The sequence below is a fragment of the Phoxinus phoxinus genome (assembly GCF_949152265.1).
Source record: "Phoxinus phoxinus genome assembly, chromosome: 15".
Lineage (NCBI taxonomy): Eukaryota > Metazoa > Chordata > Actinopteri > Cypriniformes > Leuciscidae > Phoxinus > Phoxinus phoxinus.
Window position 1 is genome coordinate 17,434,386 of NC_136890.1, and position 24,012 is coordinate 17,458,397.

Sequence of the window (24,012 nt, forward strand, 5' to 3'; positions counted from 1 at the left end):
AGTTTATGAATACAGCTATACATGCTTTATTCTTGATGTATAAGCATATATATATAATGTGTTTAATAATTGTATTTTCATACTTTATTAATTATCAGTTTGTCATTTTTAAATCATTGCATTATTTACAAACCTGTTATTTAGGAGTTGTCAGTGGTTCATAAAATAATTTAGAAAAAGCAAGTAAAAGATTAATAAACTATTTAAAGGCACATTTATACATATTTTTATTTAGACATATAGTAATGGTTACTCAGTGTGTTAGTTATAAAACATTTAGTAGTTGTCAGTTCACTTTTTGTGAGCTCATCTAAAGTGAGGACTATTTACTAGCTTTTCAGAGCTACATTTAATAAAGCATTTATTAACACGTAACATTAATAAGATGTATAAATGTGCCTTTAAATAGTTTATTAATCCTTTACTTACACTTTCTAAACGATTTTATGAACCACAGACAACTCCTAAATAACTGGTTTGTAAATAATGTAAAACTTAATTTAGATAAATCAAGAATAAAGCATTTGTAGCTGTATGTATTTACTGCTTATTAATGTATATTAATGCTTTATAAATTATGAATAAACTATTTACTAATGCTTAACTAATGATTCATAGCATGCAGTTATTATAAAGTGTTACCCACAATGTTTGAGTTTAATGTGAATAATGTTTGAGCTGAGTTTAGAAAGTTCATCTCTACATTAATACAACAGTAATTTCAAACAAAATACATTTGCATTCATTTTTTTTTATTTTAGAAGCAAATTTTATACAAATCTGTCAATAAATAAACATCTTATACAAATACATTATGGTTTAGATATTCTATTTAGCAGTATCATGCTTATAGTTGTGAAATAAATAGCCTACCTATGTGCGCTTACACAGTACATTCATTACTGAGGCAGCATATGACATTTATGGATAAACGGAAATTCATCTGATTGATAGTTCTACATGCAGTTTCTTGTAACCATTTTAAATAAAAGTAAATGATAAACAATGTTACAGTGCCCATGTTATACTAGTAGCTATAATTACAAGTATCGAGAAGCACTCGACGCATGTAATTAATATAAAATTACTTTGTTGAACAACGTGCATTTTCCAACTGTGACTGCTATTGTATTTTATTACATTAATAAGTCATTTGCGGATCATGGAGAACTTAACGTGTCACACTATGGTGGTCACACCGTGTTTATTTGCCGTTCTCGCTCTGTCCTCTAGAGGGAGCTGTGCCTCTATGTCAGTCTGGTCTGTCTTGCTTGAAGAGTTTCGTCCTTCTTCCGGTAACGTATATCTATATCATATCTAGCTCAATCAATTAAACAGAGTTCGCAGAGCCATAGTTTTTGTAGGGTGGAGATGACTTCCGACATCTGTGAGGTACAAGAAAATAATATGTAATCATCATTCATACAGTGAATCCGATATAGTTACGCAATATTGCAAATAAACAAAGTGTTACTTATATGATAAAAGACTAAACGCTGTATTCCGGATTTTACCTTTTCTGTAAGCAGAAGTACATCAGTCCAATGATGGCTACCAGTAATAAAACTACACCACAGCTAATTCCAATGAGTTCTTCCGGACTTGAAAACGTACGGCTGTCCAAAAGTAAATGTTGACAGCGCACACCACTGTACATGTCCTTGCACCTAAAGACAGTGGAAATCATGTTTGTCAGGAAGGTCTCTGGATGTAGGAATCATTTTGAACAGTATAAAAAGAGCTTGTTGACTATATAATTATTGTCCTTACACTAAAAAAAAAAAAAAAAGCCATTTTTACTCAGTATTTCCAGGTAAAATTCACAAACAGTTAAAAGGAAATAGCAGAAGTAACATGGTATTTTCTTGCAAACATAGGCCTACACCAATAATCTGCTTCATTTACATCTTCGAAAAATCTTCTCTTTTTTTTTGAAATATCCAAAGGAACATCCCATTTTGGAAATATCTACAAGGCTGTATTTACATGACAGCCACAACCCAAGCTGTGCAACTTGCTAGTTTGCTAAACAAACTTGAACCAGAAAATCAAGGGTTCATCAGGTTCAAAATGATGTGGTCTTTAATGTACGATTATAGATGAACTGGTTTTGGTGGCTGGTCTCACCGGCAGATGGGGGTTTCCAGTTCGGTGGAGTAGGAACACACACCATTGAAACAGTATCCTTCATGTTCTGGACTGCAGGGCGTTTGAATAGCCAAAACCCGTGGTTGCTCTTCACTACCTGCTGATAGACACACACACCCAGACAGTTTTACTGGATACAAGTGAAAGGATTGCGAGTTTAACTGACAGGTATTTAGACTTGTGTCCACATGCCAAAGAACACAATAACACAACAATTTAGCACCTGAAATATTAAGAACGACTACACAGGAATGAATATATAATAATTTGAACTTGTATTAATATTTCACAATATTACTGTTTTTACTTGGACTTCTTTCAAAAAAACATTAATGGTAACACTTTACAATATGGTCTATTAGTTAACATGAACTAAGAATGAACAATACTTCTTAAGCATGTATTAATCTTAGTTAATACGTGAGAAAACTGAACAGCTGTATTTTTATTAACTAAGATTAATAAACACGGTAGCCTAACAAATGTATTGTTCATTGTTAGTTCATGTTAATATATTAACTAATGAACCTTAAAGTGTTACCTCATTGATATATATATATAATATATATATATAATCTTTTTAAGGAGTACTTACCACCATGTGTTGTGTTGTATTGGAGCACATCATCTGAAATCTCCTTAGTGTCTCCAAGTCCAGAGAAGAGGACTAACACCATCAATCCAAGTACTAAAGGAGTTTTAACAATACATTGAAGTAACTATAAATGTCACCTTTATTGTCTTTAGAAAACAATACATTTGTTGTAAGATCCTAAAAAGAATATATTGGGACTCACCCTGATAGTGCAAACCCCTGTTATCCACTTGTGTCATGCTGTGGCCCGAGTACTGATTCGATTCGACAGGAGATTCTGGGTCTGCTTGGCTTTCGTCAAACTTCTGTTGCTCTCCGGATGAAAGGTGTTTCCTCACAATTTATATCATCCTAATCCTTTTGTTCGTCACTAATGGTAGCCAATCATTTGAACAGGTCGCAGGAAGTGAAAAGAATGCTGACTCTTTTAGGCATACCTGTATTGCTCTGCATCACCACTTCCTTGTCCAAAGGCAAGCAGCTTGCACAGACATGTTCTTGTTTTTCTTTCAGTGACCAAAGTATTTTCCAGCAGCTGCAAAAACAGACTCTTAGCTACTTACTGGCTTCAAGAGATATTAAAGAAAAGTCTAATAACAGATATTAAGTGTTAAATCTGTTTAACTGACTGTCATATTCCATTACCCTCCTGAACCATAATAAATAGCCAGGGGTATTCCAAAAGCATCCAATTTTTACGTTTTTCTTCTTTTACTCTGTTTTTATTAATAATTATAATTAGTAAGTAATTCATTTGTATCTTTCTAAACACTGCAGTCTACATTATATTTGACTGTTACTGGTAATTATCATATTTAGCTGTTGGACGCACACAATTGGCTAGACCCTTGGAACATCGAAAAAAAAAACATGTTTGATCATTTTAACTGAAAAGAGTAATTTATTATTTTAAAGCATTTATGTGGGAGGACACAATTTAGCAATGATTAAACGCATATTTGAATGATTTTACTTCTATCTCGCCAAATTGGATGTTATAAAGTATCAGATAAGCATGATTCTTAAAATTTTGCATAGAGATTTCTCTAACTTCTAATACAATCAAATAAAAACTATATGAAGATTTGATATGTTTGGTACATTATCCATCACAATGTTTTCACCCTATTGTTCATCTTTCAGGTTACACTTTAAAGGGAAATCATTTCATCATCATTATGCCCATCAAAGCCTTTCTTCTGCAGGACACAAAATATATTTTGAAGGATGTTGGTAACCAAACTATTTTTTTGTTATTGGCTTCCATTTTGTGGACAAAAAAAAGAAAAAACCTCCTTAAAATATCTTATTTTTAGCCAGTTTCACTGAGAATAGTCCCAGTCTAAAATGCATGTTTGACCTGTTTGACTGAAAGCAACTTGCACTCGCATATCTTAAAATATATCAGTGCCATTGTTTTGTCTCGAGATGCACATCAGTAGGTTTTTTTTCTAAGGAATGTTTTAAAAAAGCTACTTAAATCCCTTAACTGAACTAAGGCCTAATCCTGGCTTAATCTAAGATCTGAGAAACTGGGCCTTTATGTTCTACAGGTTCTACAGATACATACCGGTATACGAGTCTTACAGGTTTGAAACAACCTAAGCGTAAGGAAATGATGACATAAATGTCATTTTGGGGTGAACTATCCCTAAACTTTCCAAGCTACAAGAACAGTTTCAGTAACACTTTGTTTTAATGGTCCACTTTAGAGATTCTAACTATAAGTAACTTTGCAACTACTTGTCATCTTTTTCTACTAACTCAAACCTAGCAGTCTACTAATACTCTAAAGAGAGTTAGTTGACATGTATAGTTGTACAAACTACTTTGACATTACTTTAAATCCATTTTTATGTTTCACATCCTTTTTACAGGAAAAAATATGTCCACCTTATAAAATGTTATATGGAAGCATCAGATATATTTAATTCAATGTTTTGTTGTTTCGTTTTATTGGCAGTGTGGATGTAAATGACCCAAAATGCAAAATAAATAAATAAAGAAACTGTTCGATGACAAGAACATGCCATACAATATTTGATGGCGACACAAATTATAAATACGAGCTATATATACAAAAACACCCATTTCTGCGTAATAAACAATATGTATAAATAATCCCTTAAATAGGTAGATGAATAAATGCATATTAAATACAGCAGCATCCTTATGTTATTTGGTGCCATTTTGTGGTTCTGAATTCACATTGTTAAAATAATTTCCTGAGAAAACGTGTTAATGTCCTTTAATACCCCACGTCTCCCTCAGTGTGGACAGATTCATCCGTGGGATATATCTGGGACACCTGTTGAGCAGCCGATCAAGTGCTACCGAAACTCTAAAAGACTTCCGTCTCCACTGATGCATTGTCAGGGTGGTAACATTACACTGGCACGATAAAACCCTTTTTTTTCTCAGCAAAATAATAACACTGTAGCAAGGACAACGGCGACGAGGCATCTCTATAATCTTTTACAGATGTAAGAAAAGAATTAGGGTGTAGTTCCCGTCATAGACATGCATGGCTGCTGAGCCTGCTAAGAGCCTGTTACAGCTTGCGGATGGGCAGGGAAGGAAGACGTAGGGGAAGCTTGCAGGGGCTTGTGTTTATAAGCAAGTTATGGACAAATAATGCCAATTAAAGTATCCAGACGGTGAAGTGCTTGCATCTTGTCCACCTAATGACAGGTTTTGTGTGCGCTCAGTATGTTGGGGCATTTTTGGCAGCTGTGACTGTGTTTTTCATCACCATGGCTATGGTCATCGGGCCGACTCCTCCAGGCACAGGAGTGATGAATCCAGCCTTCTCCTTCACAGCTGATTGGAGAGACAAAAAACAAACCGCGTCTTAAATAACACTGACAACTCTGCTCAGCCAAGTATTTATTTTGTACTTCTAAGAGAGAATTAACTATAAATCGTGTTGCTAAGTACTGTAGCCAACGAACACACAATGAGCTCGAAACAGAGCCTAGAGGGATTGAGAAATATCAGATACATCAAATGACGTTCATGCAGAATTCTTCTTAATTTTAAAGGAATAAATCAGTTAAAAAATTATTCTGTCATTCCATTTCCAAGCCCATTTGACTTTCTCACTTCCTTTTGAAGGGAGCTTTGTGTGAGGAAAAGTCTGAATTATAAATGGTTATTGACAGCAAACCTTGACATCAACCATAAATCCAATTTATGGACAAATCCTTATCTTTTAAAAATCGCCTGACTCACGGTTCATAAAATTTGAATGGTTCAAATCCCATTTCCTTCACTTCAGGTGAAGACAGGTATGCACTATTTCACATGAAGCCACATACACAATCATTAAAGGGTGTGCTCGCTTAGGCAGTTACTTTATCTTTTTTTCTCTGGAAAGTGTCACTTTGGTTTTCAGTGGCATTGCATAGATGTGAAACATTTATTTGTAGTACATATTATGCACATGACAAGGTGTGGCAAAAAGAGTTGAAGTGTCGCCTACTTAAGAGTTACTACAGTTATAGTTAACAAATGATAACTTGCGTTGTTTTGTGTAAACGGAATTATGAATGAATGTACCAATATTTTAATTCTTATAGGCTATTCAAAGTTCACCCTTTTCGATAAAGTGTAAAACGTATACAGTGTAATTTCGGTCAAAACAATAACAAAAGCAGGGTTCTCTCTGTGCTTTCTTCCGTATCCGATAATCCATTGCTTTAACCCAATAAATGCCGCAGAAAAGGAAAAGAACAGCAAATCACAACTATTCCGTTTAACTGTGGCGCTACCGTATAAACACTGATGTAGAAGTAGGCGTTGATCTTCTGCAGAGGCGGTCTTTCTTCGCACTATGACGTAATAAAGAGACAAAATCTGAAACGAGGCGTCTTCTGAGCTTGGTTTCAATAAAAGCAGTTTTTGGACTAATGAGGAAGTTTTGAATTATGAAACTTACTGTGCATTCACAACACCGCCGGTGAGAGCGCCAAAGTGGCAGGAAGTCATTCATTTTCAATGTGAGCCGGTGGCGAGCTCGGCGAGGGCGGCGTGGCGCGTCTTGGACGACGAGGAGAAGTTGAAGTCAGGTCAACTTTATGATAATAAGCTATGATGCGGTTCGGCGGCAACCAATCGGAATGTAGAAGTGCTCCCCTTGAGAGGATTCCACAGAGAACGCAGCCAAGTAAACTTTGGTTCCGACTACATTAGTCCCCAAGCAAAATAGAGGAGAGGTTGATCATTTGAATTTGATAAGAAGGCGCGCAACACTATTTAAAGGCAAGATTTTCACGCTAGAACGCATGTTTTTCAGCGTGAATGCAAATAAGCCAGCAGCCATATCACCCTGTAGCCCAAGACTGGTTGCCCACTGAAGCTAAGCAGTTAGTACCTGGATGGGAGACCTCCAGAGAAAACCAGGTTGCTGCTGGAAGAGGTGTTAGTGAGGCCAGCAGGGGGCGCTCACCCTGTGGTCTGTGTGGGTCCTAAATGCCCCAGTATAGTGACGGGGACACTAAGTCATTTTAGGTCACAAATCTTTCTATTCTCACCGGGTGTGAACGCACGGTTAGGCTACATGATATTTTTTTTATTGTAGAATGACCTCTTATATGTCAAAAGATCAAGGAAAATTTGATTCCGCAATTCATGGCCCCTTTAAAGTTGCAAAAGTTCTGATGTGATTTATCGAGTTCATTTTTTACATCACAAAAAAACAGCTGTTTCAACAGTGGTGTGTAGACTTTTTAAATCCACTGTAACTGAAATAAAATAAGTTGAAATACTAAAATGACTTAAAGATAAATAGAAATATTAAATTAAAATGATAAAAGCATGTAACATGTATGCTAATGCTATAAGTAAGGAATAATTGACGACAGGCCGTTGAATTATTAGAAAAATAATGCACACCCGAGGTGGTAATGCGGTCACGACGCGAAGCGGAGTGGCCGTTACACCCTCGGGTGTGCATTATTTTTCTAATAATTCAACGGCCTGGAGTCAATTATTCCGCTTATACTACAGTTACCACACCTCGAAATATTGTTCAGATGATGAATTTCAAGACGTTTGTAAAGTTTTGGTCATTAAAACGCTCTTGTATGTAGGACTAATTCCTTGCGCATCTAAACCCATGCTCCGTTGCTAATTCCAAAACGTCATTTTAGAGTTAGTAACGGAGGTTTGAGCCGCTGATAGCAGTCTAATGCTGGACCATGGGTGCTGGACACACTTAACGACTGACACATTCTCTGACTGTGAATGCAGCAGATTTTAAACACCGCTGTGAACACAGAACGCACTGAAAACGCGTGCATGATCAGTCATATCAAATCACACTCATAACCGGCCTTACAGTAAGTGTGTCCCCGGCTTTATGCAGTTATTAATGCAGTTATGAGAGAGAGAGAAGCATGTGCGTCAATATTATTATTTATTTATTTATTAAATTCGTTTTAATTAATTCGTTCATTCTTTTTTTCTATTAGTGACAGTCGACTAGCCTAATAAATTAAACACAAAGCCCTTTTAACAAGTATAGGCCTATCAATAATGATTTATTTGCTATATTATTTGCAATAATTAGGAAAACCCTTGCAGCAGGACTATCAATTTATTTAAATATTCAGTTTAATTTTCTATTGATTATATATAGGACTATACTTTATTTATTAAAATTAAACTGCATGTTTCCATTGATTGTGAAGTTAGACATTGGAAATTGCAGATCAAGCGCATGGGGCTGCATGGTTTTTCTTGTTATGAATTGTATCCTATTTTCCGTTATTACAGTTGACTACGCGAAGTGATATGGAACTGTAATGCGGTCGAGACCTGCCGGAACTACTTTAGCCGTGCGGTTCCCTGAAAATAATTGCACACCTCAGAACGTTCGTCAACCAATCAGATTCAAGCATTCAACGGCCCTGTAGTATAATAGTATTTAAATTATACTAAGAAAAAACACAGAGCCAAATTGTAAAGCAGTCATGTGTCACATACCTTCAAAATCCACGTCCCCAACCAGACGAAGTTTACCAGTGACAGGGTCCTGCATGCGGTTGATGCCGACATCAATAACTGCAGCTCCTTCTTTTACCATATCTGCCGTTATTAAGTGAGGAACACCTGTTGTTACAAATTTAAATAGGCTGTTCAAAAAGACACATTCTCTAAAGAACACAATATTTTCTTTATCTTATTCAAATATGAATATTTATACAGTCTACATTTTTTAATAAAATACAGATCATGTTCAAACTCATTAGTTTTGTATTTTTGTAAAAATATGTGCACATCTGACTTAATATGTTTCATAACCAAAATCTAAGCAAGGGATAATAAAGTCAGCAAGTCATTATTACAAAATGAACGACAACAAAGTACAGTTCTTATCTTATCCCGAAGGCGTTTATTTTGAGATAATGACCAGCTTAATGTCCATTATCCCACGACTAATTACCAAATAAATAAATACATGGACGTAATAATAAACGAACAAATTAAACAGTTTAGTAGTAATTACACAAAAATATCTGACCGCAGAATGCAGCTATTGACCAATAAGAATCAAGTATTTTAGATGGCCGTGCAATAATATTACAAAAAAAACCTGACCTGCAGCCGCAATGACAATGTCAGCCAGACTGGCAAGTTCCTTCAGTCGTGGTAGAGGAGTGCATCTGTGAGCCATGATAACTGTGGCATCACCTGGGAGATATACACATCAGAATTAGTTCTTCATTAAATGCACTGTAGTAGGCCTTAATGTGAACATCACATACTATAACATCATAATTGTGAAGGCTTTGTTTCCTGTACATCACTCGTGTATATGTATTAAGCAAATAATTAAAAGTGCAGTCCATTTGTTTTCCACATTAATGTTCCACATTAAATTTTGTTTTAAAAGTGTCTCCTACAATAGATTTATAAGCATCAAAAGTAAAAAACAAACAAATAAAACATTACTTTTCTCATAATATACCTTGTACATCATCTTATTTCTTGAAAACGAGAGTCTGAAAACGGTTTGTCCGAAGATTCAGTCTCTTTAGACCCCTCTTTTCCACGGGCCTACACTGCTCTGATTGGTCAAATGGCCCAGTCCTAGCCAAAGAAGACCATAGGCTGCCACTATGCAAATCTGTTCCATTGTTACTTAGGTATGTAACAGGAAGTGAGAGTGGAATTTGCTAATGACTCATTTCGGCAGTTCAGAATCTATTCTTCTTTTTAGGAGACAATAACTTTGATCTTTAAAACTTTGCAGACCTTTTACATTCACAAACAGCTATATTACACACAGCATGAAAGGTATAGGCCTAATATTTGAAAAATAAAAAAATAAAAAATAAAATAATAGGAGCACTTTAATTTCTAAAAATCTTCCTAATAAAAGTTGTTGTTAAAAAAGTTAACTAGTACAATACTAATCACTTTATCTCAGTAAACCCGTTATTAAAAATCAGATTTTACTAGTAAATACTACTTTCACTAGTTAAATACTGTAGTTCTGATCTAAAATCTGACTGCCATGCACATTCCACCTATATCTAAAATCAATGTTTTAAACATTTCATTAGCATTTAATTATGTGCAGGCACCAGGAAACTCAAACCACTTCAAATTGTTTGGTTCATGACACATTATTCGCTTAAAAAAATGTGAATGGTGGCTGGTTTCTGTCCACCAGGAAGATTACGAAATTCCTAAGCAGACATTCCCAGAATGCGTAACTGTATATTACCACATAAAGCAAAAGCTTTGAAATTTGGCTAATTACAGGTTTCATTCTGTGGAATTGACTGCTACAGTACTGTGTGGAAATAAGCTTACACTGGATTACTGTATAACTAAAATCTTACATATAATGCAATGATGATCACTGTCTCACAGGACCTCATCATTAGACATATCTGCTCCAAAAAAAAGTTATTCAGGTAATCCCAATTTCACTTTTTTACTTGTAAGGCTGTGAGTCACACATAAAAAGGAAGCAAAACTTATTCAGGGCTGTTTCTCTCCTTGTGTAAAGAATTTCCTACATGTTAGAGCACACACCTACTATCAAAATGATTGATTTCACAACTCAATGGAAGCATACCTTGCATTTCACCTGTTGAAATCATCTTGCACAAGCATAACCTTAATCTTTGATATCTAAATAAATGATTCCCTTCTAGTAATTATACAGTTCCAGAAAAAAAAGCATCCGGTCTCTGACCATGTTATTGGAGATATGCCAATGCTAGTGATGATGCAATATTTAAAAAAATTCGATGACATTTTTTTTTTTTTTTACTACTACTCAAAACTATTTAAGCATAAATATGTACAATATTTTAATAATTTTTAAGGACAATGCATTGCAAAATAATAGAGATTTTTTTTTAAAAGAACGTATATTCTATAAATTCTATTTTTCACATGAAGTATTGGGTTTTAAAACCTATTATCTATTTGGTAACACTTCACAATAAATGTATCATTTGTTAACATTAGTTAATGCATTAGTTAACATACACTGTAAACCAAATAAGTTGGCAAAACTCAAAAATGTAGGTAATCAGTTACATCAACATGTTTACGTTTAATAAATGTACACTTAAAGTAAGCAGAACTGGCAGATTATTATTTTGTACTCATACATTTAAATTACTCTTAACTTAATTAGCTTACTCTTAATATTTGAGTAAGCTAATTCATACATTTAACTTAAAATGATCATGTAATCTCAACTTAAATATTATTAGTAAATATTAAATAGCTAATTCATAGAATTGATAGCATTAGCATAGCAGGGCAATTGCTGAGTATGTACAGCAATATAGAACATTTAACAAATAACTGTCCTGACAACCCCCAACCCCCATTATAACAGAAACTTCTAAATTAGCATAGCTAAACATAAACACAACTAAATTGTATAAAACATTATATAACACTTAATTTTAGCATTTACTCTTCCGTTTGGGTATCATGGCAAAGCAACCCAGTTTAAGTTAAATTTAAGTTTGTCTGCATTAAAAAAAGACACGTTCATAAAACTTTAAATGTGTCAGTTTTGTGAACTCAAAAGAAAAAGAAAGTTCTAAATAATCATAAAAGTTAATTTGCTTGAAGTAATTTGTTTAATTTAAGTTTACCCCAATCCAATTCATTATTTTGAGCATTAGGGTTTACAGAACTAACTAGAAACATATTTTTACAGCATTTATTAACCTTTGTTAATGTTAGTTAATAAAAAATAAAATTCTTCTGTGTTTGTTCATGTAAGTTCATGGTTCATTAACTATTAACAGACACAATTGTTAATAGATACTAATGTTAACAAATGAAACCTTAGTGTAAATCTAGTTTATATAATATATTATATAACTAGATGGTTAAGCACGAAAGCCGGTTAGTTTTCCATTAATGCATGAGAAGGTTATTACAGGTTACTAAAATGTCAACATTTATTTTTGATAGTAATGATGTGACTGCTTGCATCACCAGCCGCTACATCCAGGGTTCATTCTGTGAATTTGTCATTTGCAAGGATCTCACTCCCCTTCAACAAGCAAGGTGACTGGGTTGTTGGTTTATTGATCGAAATTCTGAAATCGTCACAATGACAAAACAGCTAAATAAAAACAGCTTTTTTTCAGCTTTTCGCAGAATGATCAGTTCTGTACACTGAATGATCAGTGTTTGCAGTAACTACTTGTACTTTCAAACCAAGCATGGTTGATAAATAACAATGCTACAGTCTAGTCATAAAATCTAGCTTTGAAAACAAAAAACTCATAGCAACTGGGGCATCTAGGGCTTTCTCTTGCAACCTTATATTTGGGAAATATAATTACCATATTGGTGTAATTTATTTAACTTAAAAGTTCATGAATCTTGTAACAAGAAAAATGATTGTTTATCAGGTTATCATTAAAGCCGGCATGAAATTGAAATTGGTGTAGGGTGCGTTTCAATCAGCTCACTAGCTTCCCTAGGTGGTTAATGAATCTGGACACTGGTAAGGACTGGTAAGGCTCTCTACGCATTGGGACACTGATGACTCTATTTCCAGCGATGCGTGACAACGTCCTTATTGTACATTATCACTAGTACTGGCATTATGGACATACATGTCTATGAACTGATATCTTTCTGACATTATGTTTTTATGTTATGTAAATCACTAATAAATCCTTTGCTTGTAACATATACGTGCAACATTTCACCCGTAAATAAATTATAAATGTTAGCTAGATTATGTTCATTACCTGTCTATCGATGTATGTTTATGCTGGTTTGTATGTTAAAAAAACATCTATTGCTTGTCATTATGTGTGGTGAGTTAGCTCACGTGTTTTACGCTTCAGAACTTGCGTTAAGGGAACATAGAGAGCATCGATGCTCCCTGGTTTTCATGGTGCATTGTGGGACTTTTTAGGAAGTGAACGATTCAGTCCTTAAAGTAACGGACTCCCAGATCAGTGCCCTTACTACTGAACGAGGGAGTTGATTGAGACACACCCATAGTCTTTCTTGCCTATTTTGTCATATATCCAAGTGCAATGGCTTCTTGAACAAGAAAAACTGTAGGGCAGGACTTGATTTTGTCCATGAGGAATTGATTGGATCCTTGGATTATTCGGTTTGCTATTGCTGTGACCTCATGTGAGTGACAGGTTGTCCCGGCCTCATAGTAAACACATCATCAGAGAAGAGATGTTGTTGCAAGAGGGAGGGGATGTTATTTTGATTAAATATTATGAGGACACATGAATTTAAAAATAATAATAATAATAATGTGCACCGATAAATCATTTATAATAACTACAGCAATATTCCATTAAAAAATTTATATATTGATTTCATGGTGACTTTAAGTATAATGTAATATGAATTGTGGGATGCTACTTGCGGCTTCAAAAGGGTGTAAGTCGCGCTATTTTGGTCCAATGGGGGTTTCCAGTAGCACGGGGAAGGAAACGCGTGTTCGAGTCTCTCCAGCGTTTTAAAGGAATTTTGGTTAAATAAGACACAGGTTCTCATATGCAATTATCTCGTTTTAATCTGACTCCATGAATTAAATAAAAGTTCAATGTGCAATAAGGTTATGTTTACACTTAAATAGTTACAACATGATGTAATGAGAATTTAAATCATTTGTACCCAACATAAATGTTACCTGAGAGAGAGAGAGAAAGAGAGAGAGAGAGGGAGAGAAAGAGAGAGAGCGAGAGGGAGAGGGAGAGAGCCCTCTCCCCAGCTTCGCATCCAAAGACAAGAGAGTGAAGAACATTTGCCGTCCTGTTTTGTCATCTCTCCCCCGACCATCTCCCAACACCTAGGTGTGAAATATTCAAACTGACCAATCAGACCATCACAATTTCGTCCATTGTTCCCAACCTCCGGCCCACAGGCCCATATCACTGCTATGCTGGAAATGTCTTAATGAAAAGCAGTGTCTTTGTTGCATTGAAATAATCTTGGATTATTTCCAGCCTTACAAGGGCAAGTACAATTCAAGAGTGTGTGTCCACGGCACATGTATTTATATACTCATGGGAAAACAACAATAAAAAAACACCTGTTTATCTGCAGGCAATTACAAAATAAAATTAAAGCTGCAAGCAGCCTTTCCGGGGCCAAGCCTTCCAATGGTCCCATGGGTTCAAAAAGTAGTTAAATATACTTTGCTTTCAAAACTTTAAAAGAAACTTTAATAACCAAACCATTCTTAAGTCACAGAACAATTAGAAGCAACTTTTCCACCACTTAAGGCCACAATACTTCTTGCGGTCTGTTCATGTGCCACACAGGATTCGAACCCACAAACGGAACGGTTTAGGATTCATGACACGTGGTTTAGCAACTTGCGCCACTCAGAGGACGTATACTACAAAGCTGCAGAGGAGAGGCTTCAGTGTAAGAATGAGCACACAAAAGCGGGTTAACCAGATTAGCATGCTAAGCTAGCTTAATGCTAAAGTAGCTTATGACGTGGTACATCCAATCCTGGCAAAATAGATATCCTCGGATTCGACATGACGCAAGGAATCGATAGACACCAATTTTATGATTTTGCGACAAACTGTTCACAAGTTACAGCCTCTGAACCAATGTTGGGTCGAACTTGTTAAATTTGCGACATCATAACTTTTTTTTTTCCAGTATAGCAAAAAAATCGGGGACAGTACTTCTGTGCGGCTCGGTCCGAAGATCATTTGAGCAAATTTTGGAAAATTTTGGACAAATTTTGAAGGAGGAGTAGTGAAAAAACTGTTTTACATTCGCTCCAATATGGCGGCCAGTCACATTGTTGAAAAATAGCATATGAGATATCGTTGAAATCGGCATAAGCCAAGGAATATATTGACATAAAGAAATCAAATTTCAAGCAATGTTAGCAAAAGTTATAAGCGTTTTTTCAAAAAACAATGATATCTCTGGAACACTAGGTGGCGCTGTGATCAAACTTCTCAGGTACTTTCGGGCCATGCTATTGATGATCCATACCAAATTTTATGAAGATATGTCAAATAGTTTAAAAGTTATAGCAAATTATGACAAAATTCAAAATGGCGGACACGTGGTACATCCCATCATGGCAAAATCGATATCCACGGATTCGGCATGATGCAAGGAATCCATAGATACCACAATTATGATTTTCAGACAAACTGTTCAAAAGTTATTGGCCAAAATAGCAATTTGTCATATCTCATGACCTGTAGGTGGCGCTATTCCCAACTTTGGCATTGGACCTCAGAACATGCTTCCAATAAAGTGTACCAATTTTCGTTTCGATTGATCAAACTTTGGCCGAGATACAGCCTCTTAGCCAATTTTGGGTGGACCTCTTTAAGTTTGCGACATCATAACTTTTTTTTCCCAGTATAACAAAAAAATCGGGATCAGTACTTCTATGCGGCTCAGTTCGAAGATCATTTGAGCACATGTTTGGAGAAAATTGGACAAAATTTGAAGGAGGAGTAGCAAAAAAACTGAATACTGTACATTTCAAAATGGCCACTACTGTAATGGGCGGGTTCTTATTGTAAGATATTGGTTGTGATCAGCATGATCAGTGGAATCAGGTGTACTAAGGTTCATGTCTCTAGATCAAAGGGTTCAAAAGTTATAACCATTTCAATGTTAAAATTTTGAACTGGTGGTGGCGCTATAGAGTTGGTCCTAGAGGGTCAAAAATTGGTCCAATTACTATTCATTAGCATCACTACAAGTGTGCCAAATTTCATCATTTTCCTATGTACGGTTCATAGGGCTGCCATAGACTTCCACCGGGAAGAATAATAATAATAATAATAAAACTAACGGATACAATAGGTGCCTCAGCCCCTTCGGGGCTTGGCCCCTAAATATGTAAATGACACTAATCTCACCTCCCGGCCGTTCATGGTTTCTATCCGAATGCAGAAGCATTGCAATAGGCATTCCTACATTCTTGGAGCGTCCAACAACAAGCACATTACTTCCAACTGTTTCAATGCCTGAACAAAAAAAAGAGACATACAATTTGAGTAAACATTATTAACTTACTTTTCACAAATGCCCATGTCATGTAAAACCCTAAAAATACAGATACAATTGCAAAACAATGTTTTCAAACGTGTAAGTAATGGAGTACTGTTTTTACACCTGCTGCTATCTAATGTAATCATATACAGCCCAATAACATCTCTGCTAGGGATGCAATACGAGAGGGCTGAGAAACTGACTGTATTTACATCTTGAAGACAATTTGAATCTCAATTTTATGAAAGCTGACCCGTTCTTCTGATGATTTCCCACACTGCCGCTGCTGTGGCGGGCACCATGCACCTCTGGTCCAAGCAGAGTTTCCCAATGTTTACTATGTGGAATCCATCAACATCTTTTTCTGGGGCAACAGCGTTGCATATGGCCCTCTCGTTGATGTGCTCTGAAAGAGATGCATTCAAGAAATGTATCATAATTGAGAATCTGAACCAGAAAAATTCAGCATGCTGTTTTTATTATACCAAAGGAAATAACTGTAACATTATTAGAAAGGCAACACGCACGAATAGGAATTCTCTAAATAGACTGTAATAGCACTACACTTTACATAAGATAATAACCGACAAGGGACTAAACAAAACAGGGAGTTCAAATACAAGACGAACTAAATGACTGACAGGTGAAGATCATACATAACAGAAACAAACCACAAATCACAACAATATATCAAAATAAGAGTCCTAGTCCATGACAATAACTGTAGCACTTTCACCATTTATAATTACTGACACATAATACCTGGAAGAGGGAGTTGAACCAGCAACCCACTGATGCTTTTTTCTCTGTTGAATTTGTCAATCAATTCCAACATCTCATCCTGAGACACTGATGATGGCCTGAAGATTGTACTGCTCGACATGCCTTTTAAACAAGTGCCATTAGTATGGAAGAAAATTAATGCCAAATGTATTTGAAACAAAAGCTTGTTGAATTGTACTAATAAAAAAAAAAATGCATTGCATCAACCGTGCTTGTATTAGAAGGCACCCTAATATGAATGCACCTTAAACACTCACGGTCTTCCGCACTTTCGTGACATAATGCCACTTTGACTGTCGGGAAGAAGTACCGACAGTCCCTCCAGTGCTGCGGAGCTCACACCAGTGCGGGCTCGACAAAAGTGTGCATCGAGGGTGCATATCCACTGCAAAGGGGGCGCTCGTGACGTGAGCACCCTTTTGAAACCTAAAAAGGCCCTGTCCCAAATAGCACACTTCACACTTTTGGTCTTGTGGACTTACAATGGCTGCCGCGTGCGTGTGCCGTTAAGTCCGTGAGACCGTAGATAGCACACGTACATCACGGAGACGTATATTTGATGTGCGTGTTTACATCTGGAAGACGTATTTTTTAGAGTGTTTGTTCATCTGCAATACGTCTATAGGACGTTTCCTGTCAGATGTCAAATAGACGTTTAGAATATGTCTTTAAGATGTAATGATTTAGAATGTATGTTAAACTGACATCTTAAAGATGTCTATCAGATGTTAGTAAACAGCAGATGCTTTCCAGATCAAGTGATCTTTAACAGACATCTTGCAGACGTACGTGTGCTATCTGGGTCCCATTTGTCATTTTAGGTCTCAGAAGGGTACTCACGAGCGCCCCCTTGGCAGTGGATATGCACCCTCGATGCGCACTTTTGCCGAGCCCGCACTGATGCGCTTCCTGGTGTGACGCGTGCGCGAGTTCTGGCTTAGTCTGCGCAAGCGGCGGAAAGAAAACATATGTAATTGTTTTCTTTTATGTCGGTTTAACCATCCCGGATAAGTGCAAATTAGTACCATTTCTATTAGCCGTCTTACCTACAATCTCTGTTCTGTGTAAACAATGAGTGACGTACACGCACGAGAGATCACTTCCGGCGCTTTCCGGCGCACACGTCACTCACCCGGAAGCGCGCGTGCCCTCAGATCACTTGGTCGTGGTTGTGTACAAGAGGTAAAAACAATATAAATACTGTTCGTTTTCTCACACAAACCGCTCGTTTCGTGTCTTAGGACATCAATGTGTACTTACGATGGGGAATTGTTTAATTTCGACTTCTCTGTGCATGCTCTATACCTGCATTATATGACTGACAGACAAGAACGGTTTGACCTAAAAATATAAAAATTTAAACTACTGCGGAAACAAAGACACCTACATCTTGGATGCCCTTGAGGTATGCTAAAACATACCAATTTCAAAGTGAACTATCCCTTTAAAGGAAAAAACTTTTGCTGATAATTTACTCACCCCCATGTCATCCAAGATGTCCATGTCTTTCTTTCTTCAGTCGAAAAGAAATTAAGGTTTTTGATGAAAACATTTCTCCATAATGGACGTCAATGGGCACCAAACGGTTCAAGGTCCAAATGACAGTGTCAGTGCAGCTTCAAAAGGCTTTAAACGATACCAGACGATTAATTAATAATTAAATCAATAATTTAATTAATTAAATTAATAATATTAATAAGGGTCTTATCTAGCGAAACGTTCCGTCATTTAAAAAATAAATAAAAAAGTTTAAGTTTTATAAGCACAAACGCTCGCCTTGCTCTGTTCTGTGATGCGCGTTCGTGACGTCACGTAATACGCGATTACGTTGAAAAGGTCACGCTTGACGTACCGAGTCAGTGTTTACACATGTGAGGAAGGAGGACCATATACACATATTCAAATGTCTTTGTGTCAGTTTATCGTTTAAAATGCCCATTTCGTGTGCGTATCCTGGGTGTTGTAATATTAAAAAGAAAAAGAAAAAAAGAAAATTTTCGTCAGGACAGACATTTTTTACTTTTCATAGAAGCGTGACCTTTAAAACGTAATTGCGTATTACGTGACGCCACGAACGCGCATCACAGAACAGAGCAAGGCGAGCGTTTGTGCTTATAAAACTTAAACTTTTTTATTTATTTTTTAAATGACGGAACGTTTCGCTAGATAAGACCCTTATTCATCGTCTGGTATCGTTTAAAGCCCTTTGAAGCGGCACTGACACTGTCATTTGGACCTTGAACCGTTTGGTGCCCATTGACGTCCATTATATGGAGAAATGTTTTCATCAAAAACCTTAATTTCTTTTCGACTGAAGAAAGAAAGACATGGACATCTTGGATGACATGGGGGTGAGAAAATTATCAGCAAAAGTTTTTTTAAAAGTGAACTAATCCTTTAAGTACTGGTCTTCATCAACACGCGCTTGCGCCACCTGCTGGTGAGATAGACTAACAGCAGATGGAGATCATGCATCGGTACTCTACTGCTATCCCTGCAGTTACCGGATGTGCAATGTTGAATTTTCTGTCAAATTTGAACCACTGAATTTGTGTAAGCGAATTTGTAAAAGCGAAATAAAATGGACCAAAACTTGCCTGTCGAATATAATAAGTTGTATTTTTAACCAGACCGCATATCTTGGAAGTGAAATCTGAAAGGTGAACATGGATTATTGAATTTTTAATAATGAAAATGTTTGTGAAATATTTTAATTTGAAATATTCACAGCATAAATATACGACCATGTTGAAGTTCACCCCATAAAAATGCAATGCCTATTTTTTATAAATTAGTGCAATTCAACAAGATTTTTTGTTTCAAATATATTTGACATTAATTTTTTTCCATACATTTGAAAGCAAAAAAAAAACATTAGTGAAAATATGCTTCTTCATATTGTAATGTAAAATCACAGTGACTTTATGTAACATTCTATTTTCAAACATCCAAAATTAGGAAAAGCATTAAATGCTGATACAGTTGTCTACTTTTTACAGGCTCTCAAATTCTTTATAATAAATAAAAATATAGATTCAAAAAGTTTGAGAACCACTTTAAGTTAGCCTATTTTTTTAAGATATGGCTGCAAGAGGGGAAGTTATTTTGATTATGAGGGCCCATTGAGCACGGATAAACAATTTATGATAAATATTACGTTAAAAAAATAAAAATTTATTCATTTTTATTTCATGGTGACATTAAGACTTACTGGGGCCTCCCCCTCCTGGAAAAGTCCACTTGCCCCTGGTTGAGAACCCCTGTCCCCTGCTTTAAAATGCTGAAGTTCATGTTGACTTTGTGTTTTGCTCACCAAGCAGTGAAGCCGTCCGGGTTTTGTTTCTCACATAAGTGTGGCTGGCGTGATCCTTTCCCACCAGGATAACACTCAGATGGGGTCTCCTGTTGCCTTGGGCCACTAGTTTTGCTATATCACTCTGGATTTCTTTATGGATCTGCCAAGCAAGTTCTGTCCCTGAGACCACAGTGGCAACATATCTATGTGACAAACATAACATATGTAACAATACACCGCGCAAGACACATGGTAGAGGTATCCACTAAATTAAACCCGTATTTAAAAACCTGCTTGAGTATCTGTAGTCAGTGTCTAACTATGACACCCACATGGTGGCGGAATATTCAAACGTACGAAATGTATTTGCTGAATGAATGACCTTCTGAAACAATGACTAGGCTATGCCCTGTGTGTCCTGTTTATATGGATACAGGCTAAAAAATAAAATAAAAAATAACATGATTATGTGCTGCTCGGTAAGAAAACACGCGTGCTTTGCTTATAAACGCATGCAACCTTTGTTTATCTGAACCAGGGGGGAATAGAGTCCTAACCTTTTCAGTGACTGACAAAAAGGGCTTCTCCGGTTGATTGTTTTCAGGTTAATCCATCGTTTTGATCGCCGACAATGCTGGAAATATGATGTTAATGTCTGTATTCTAATATAATTTACTGTTAATGCAGTGGAAGCTGCCATAGTAACTGATCACCTGCTCCTCCTCGCTCGCGCATCTCGACGCGTCACACTAATAACAAAACGATTTCCGGTTCTGTGTTAAAAAGGTAAAACGTCTCCAAAACACAATTTCTGCTTGTGTCAGTTTGGGATATAAAACTCCAACATCCAAATTATAATTTAATGAATGCACGTCTATAAACAATACAAGAAATTCCGTAAAATCGGATCTAAAAGCCAGCACAGATCTTTACACAGTCTGAGCGTGCAGAAAGCCAGGCATGTGATATAAAGATCGTGTGTAGCCTATATCATTTTTCTGTATAAAGATTAGAATAAATTCTAACCCAGAGTGATAAAGTTTTAAAGTGAAACTTTGTTTTGTAGATAATTTCAGTCTTAAAAGAGATTATTCAGCCTATTAATTAAACTTATATTATAAACTTAATTTATATAGGCTAGGCTAGGTTGTAAATATTTTAATCATTTGCGTGACATGGAGTAGGCTACACAATTTTAAAATTCTCCCATATTTTTAATGACTGTGGGAAACTATTGTTTTATCTAAACTTTAACTCTTTTCTTTTGTTGTCTTGCACTAGTTTTTCCTTTAGGAAATGCAAATCTGGATTGTATTATACTTGAAACTCAATAGGCCTTCAGTGTTCACTTTCCAGGCCATTTACCAAAGCATAAAACCTGGCATGGAACAAAGATTAGTAGCCTATCTTTTAAACTGTTTGTTGCTCTAAAATAAAATATGAGTGCTAAATACACAATATGTTAATGAATGATCCAGTTTTGTAAATGTATTTGACCTGTAACACTAACCCAAATGTATTGTTGCATATCGGAGCAAATTGCAATATACCCTGAAACAAGCATGTTGTGCACAGGCGTGTTATTTTAGTATTTTTGATTTTTTAAAATATATTAGTAGTTTATAGTTTATTATAGTTATTCGATTTTTTATTAATATTTTCAATCAGTTTTTATTTATATTTTCCATTTTATTTAAATTTTAGTTAAAGTTTTAGTAATTTTTTTGTGTATTTTTAAAATAGTTTTTGTTATGTCTATATATTTTTTATTAATTTTTATTTCAGTTTTTGTCAATTTAAGTTAAACTAAATTAAAATGAGAAATGTTGTCTTGTCAAAAATAAAATAAGTTCAAGTTTTTATTTAGCCTGTTTCTATTATTTCAGTTAACATTTATTTTATTTCAAGTAATAAAAAATAAATGTTATGGTTTTAGTTTCAGTTTTAGTTAATAAACCTGATGCACAAATTCATATAGGCCTAGCCGTCGCATTCTATAAGCTTGCATGACAATTAACTGTTGCAAATGCTAGGCTATACATTTTTTAATCTGTTAGTCATTTTTTTCTCTTTCATTTGATGAAACACTAACTAAGTTACTAGGTCAATGTTTTTGATGTCCAAATGCCCAACTTCTATGCCACAGACAGAAAGTGGTCGGTGAATAATGTGTTTTTGTTAAGCCCTATAGCTCTTTAGTATGCAGCCCTTGTCTTCTATGCACAGGCTTCATCAGGGTGTTTTCTAAAAGAGAATCCACTATATAAATGGAGGGAGGGGGCCAAGCTTTTTATATGACCCACTTGGATTTCACCAACATCCAGGCTATGTTCTAATTTTATGTTTGCCAAAATCATCTAAGTTTGTCCTCTTGACACTTCTGGACAATAGTTGCCCATTAATGTTTCATCGCATAAGACATTTGTTGTCTTATGATGGAAAAATCAGTCTTTAACAACTTGTGAATGTACTTATTTATTTTTGGAAATTTCAAACATATCTCTGTGACTAATATTAGTCACGGAGATATGTTTGAAATTTCCAAAAAATACATGTAAAAATAAATGGCTACCCCAGTGAATATTTCTCAGAGAAGGTTTGTTTTTGAAAGTTCTTAGAAGTGTTGACAACATATAACTGTATGCCTAAACCTAAACCTAGGCAAGGCAAGGCAAGTTTATTTATATAGCACATTTCATACACAATGGTAATTCAAAGTGCTTTACATAGAAGAAATTAAAATAATCAAAAGAAATTAGAATAATTAAAACAGTTTAAAAATAAAAAAATTAAATAAAATACAGTGCAAACAGTCGGACGCACAGTGGCACAGTGCTCATTCAGTAAATGCAAAGCTAAACAGATGTGTTTTGAGTCTGGATTTGAATGTGGCTACTGTAGGAGCACACCTGATCTCTTCTGGAAGCTGGTTCCAGCTGCGGCTGGCATAATAGCTAAAAGCGGACTCTCCTTGCTTTGAGTGAACCCTTGGTATTTCTAGCTGATGTGATCCTAATGATCTGAGTGATCTGTTGGGTTTATATTCAGTGAGCATATCTGCAATGTATTGAGGCCCTAGGCCATTAAATGATTTATATACCAGTAATAATACTTTAAAATCAATCCTAAATGTGACTGGGAGCCAGTGTAAAGACCTGAGGACTGGTGTGATGTGTTCAAATTTTCTGGTTCTGCTCAGGATCCTGGCGGCAGCGTTCTGTACGAGCTGCAACTGTCTTATGGTCTTCTTGGGAAAAACCTAATGAACATTTCTAACATTACTGCCTAAGAAAAAAAGAGATTTCATTGAATACTCATTGACCACATCTGAAAGAGAATAGTCCTACTGTTTATTATTATTGAGAAGATAAATAATAATCAAGCTAAGAAGTGTTGTTAATGTGGAAGTTAGTTTTTAATAGCCTAATATTTTTCGCCTATAAAAAAATATTTATTCTCAAAAACAAAATTATACCAAAAAAAAATATATATATACCATCATATTGCAATTTTAGTTTGGCGTGACAGAATTCAGGACAGTTTTGAACAACGTTTTTGAAATAACAACCAACAAACATTTATCAAAACCTAGACAGACAGAGCCCCGTCTCCACTGCATTGTAAAATCTGAACAACAATTGCCCCCAATAGACTTTGAAACAAAAACATCGCATGTTTGTCT

The 24,012-nt window shown here is 35.7% G+C and overlaps 2 protein-coding genes across 3 annotated transcripts; both read right to left on the reverse strand.

Annotated features, from left to right (window-relative positions):
* Window positions 1–733: 733 nt before the first annotated feature.
* Window positions 734–3,192, reverse strand: epgn (epithelial mitogen homolog (mouse)). Of its 2 annotated transcripts, none has more exons than XM_079638105.1 (5): window positions 2,946–3,192; window positions 2,744–2,836; window positions 2,128–2,245; window positions 1,515–1,667; window positions 734–1,385 (listed from the first exon to the last, which is right to left on the reverse strand). In XM_079638105.1, exons 1-5 carry the CDS (start codon window positions 2,980–2,982, stop codon window positions 1,331–1,333), a joined length of 456 nt encoding a protein of 151 aa, XP_079494231.1. In that variant the 5' UTR covers window positions 2,983–3,192; the 3' UTR covers window positions 734–1,330. The 2 variants fall into 2 exon arrangements, with proteins under 2 accessions (XP_079494231.1, XP_079494230.1); XM_079638104.1 differs by having other exon boundaries at window positions 2,128–2,248.
* A 436-nt stretch (window positions 3,193–3,628) lies between these two features.
* On the reverse strand, window positions 3,629–21,087 carry mthfd2l (methylenetetrahydrofolate dehydrogenase (NADP+ dependent) 2 like). The gene is made up of 8 exons (XM_079636668.1): window positions 20,888–21,087; window positions 20,349–20,533; window positions 17,015–17,137; window positions 16,506–16,658; window positions 16,120–16,227; window positions 9,344–9,436; window positions 8,729–8,854; window positions 3,629–5,563 (listed from the first exon to the last, which is right to left on the reverse strand). Exons 1-8 carry the CDS (start codon window positions 21,028–21,030, stop codon window positions 5,448–5,450), a joined length of 1,047 nt encoding a protein of 348 aa, XP_079492794.1. The 5' UTR covers window positions 21,031–21,087; the 3' UTR covers window positions 3,629–5,447.
* Between the last annotated feature and the right edge of the window lie 2,925 nt (window positions 21,088–24,012).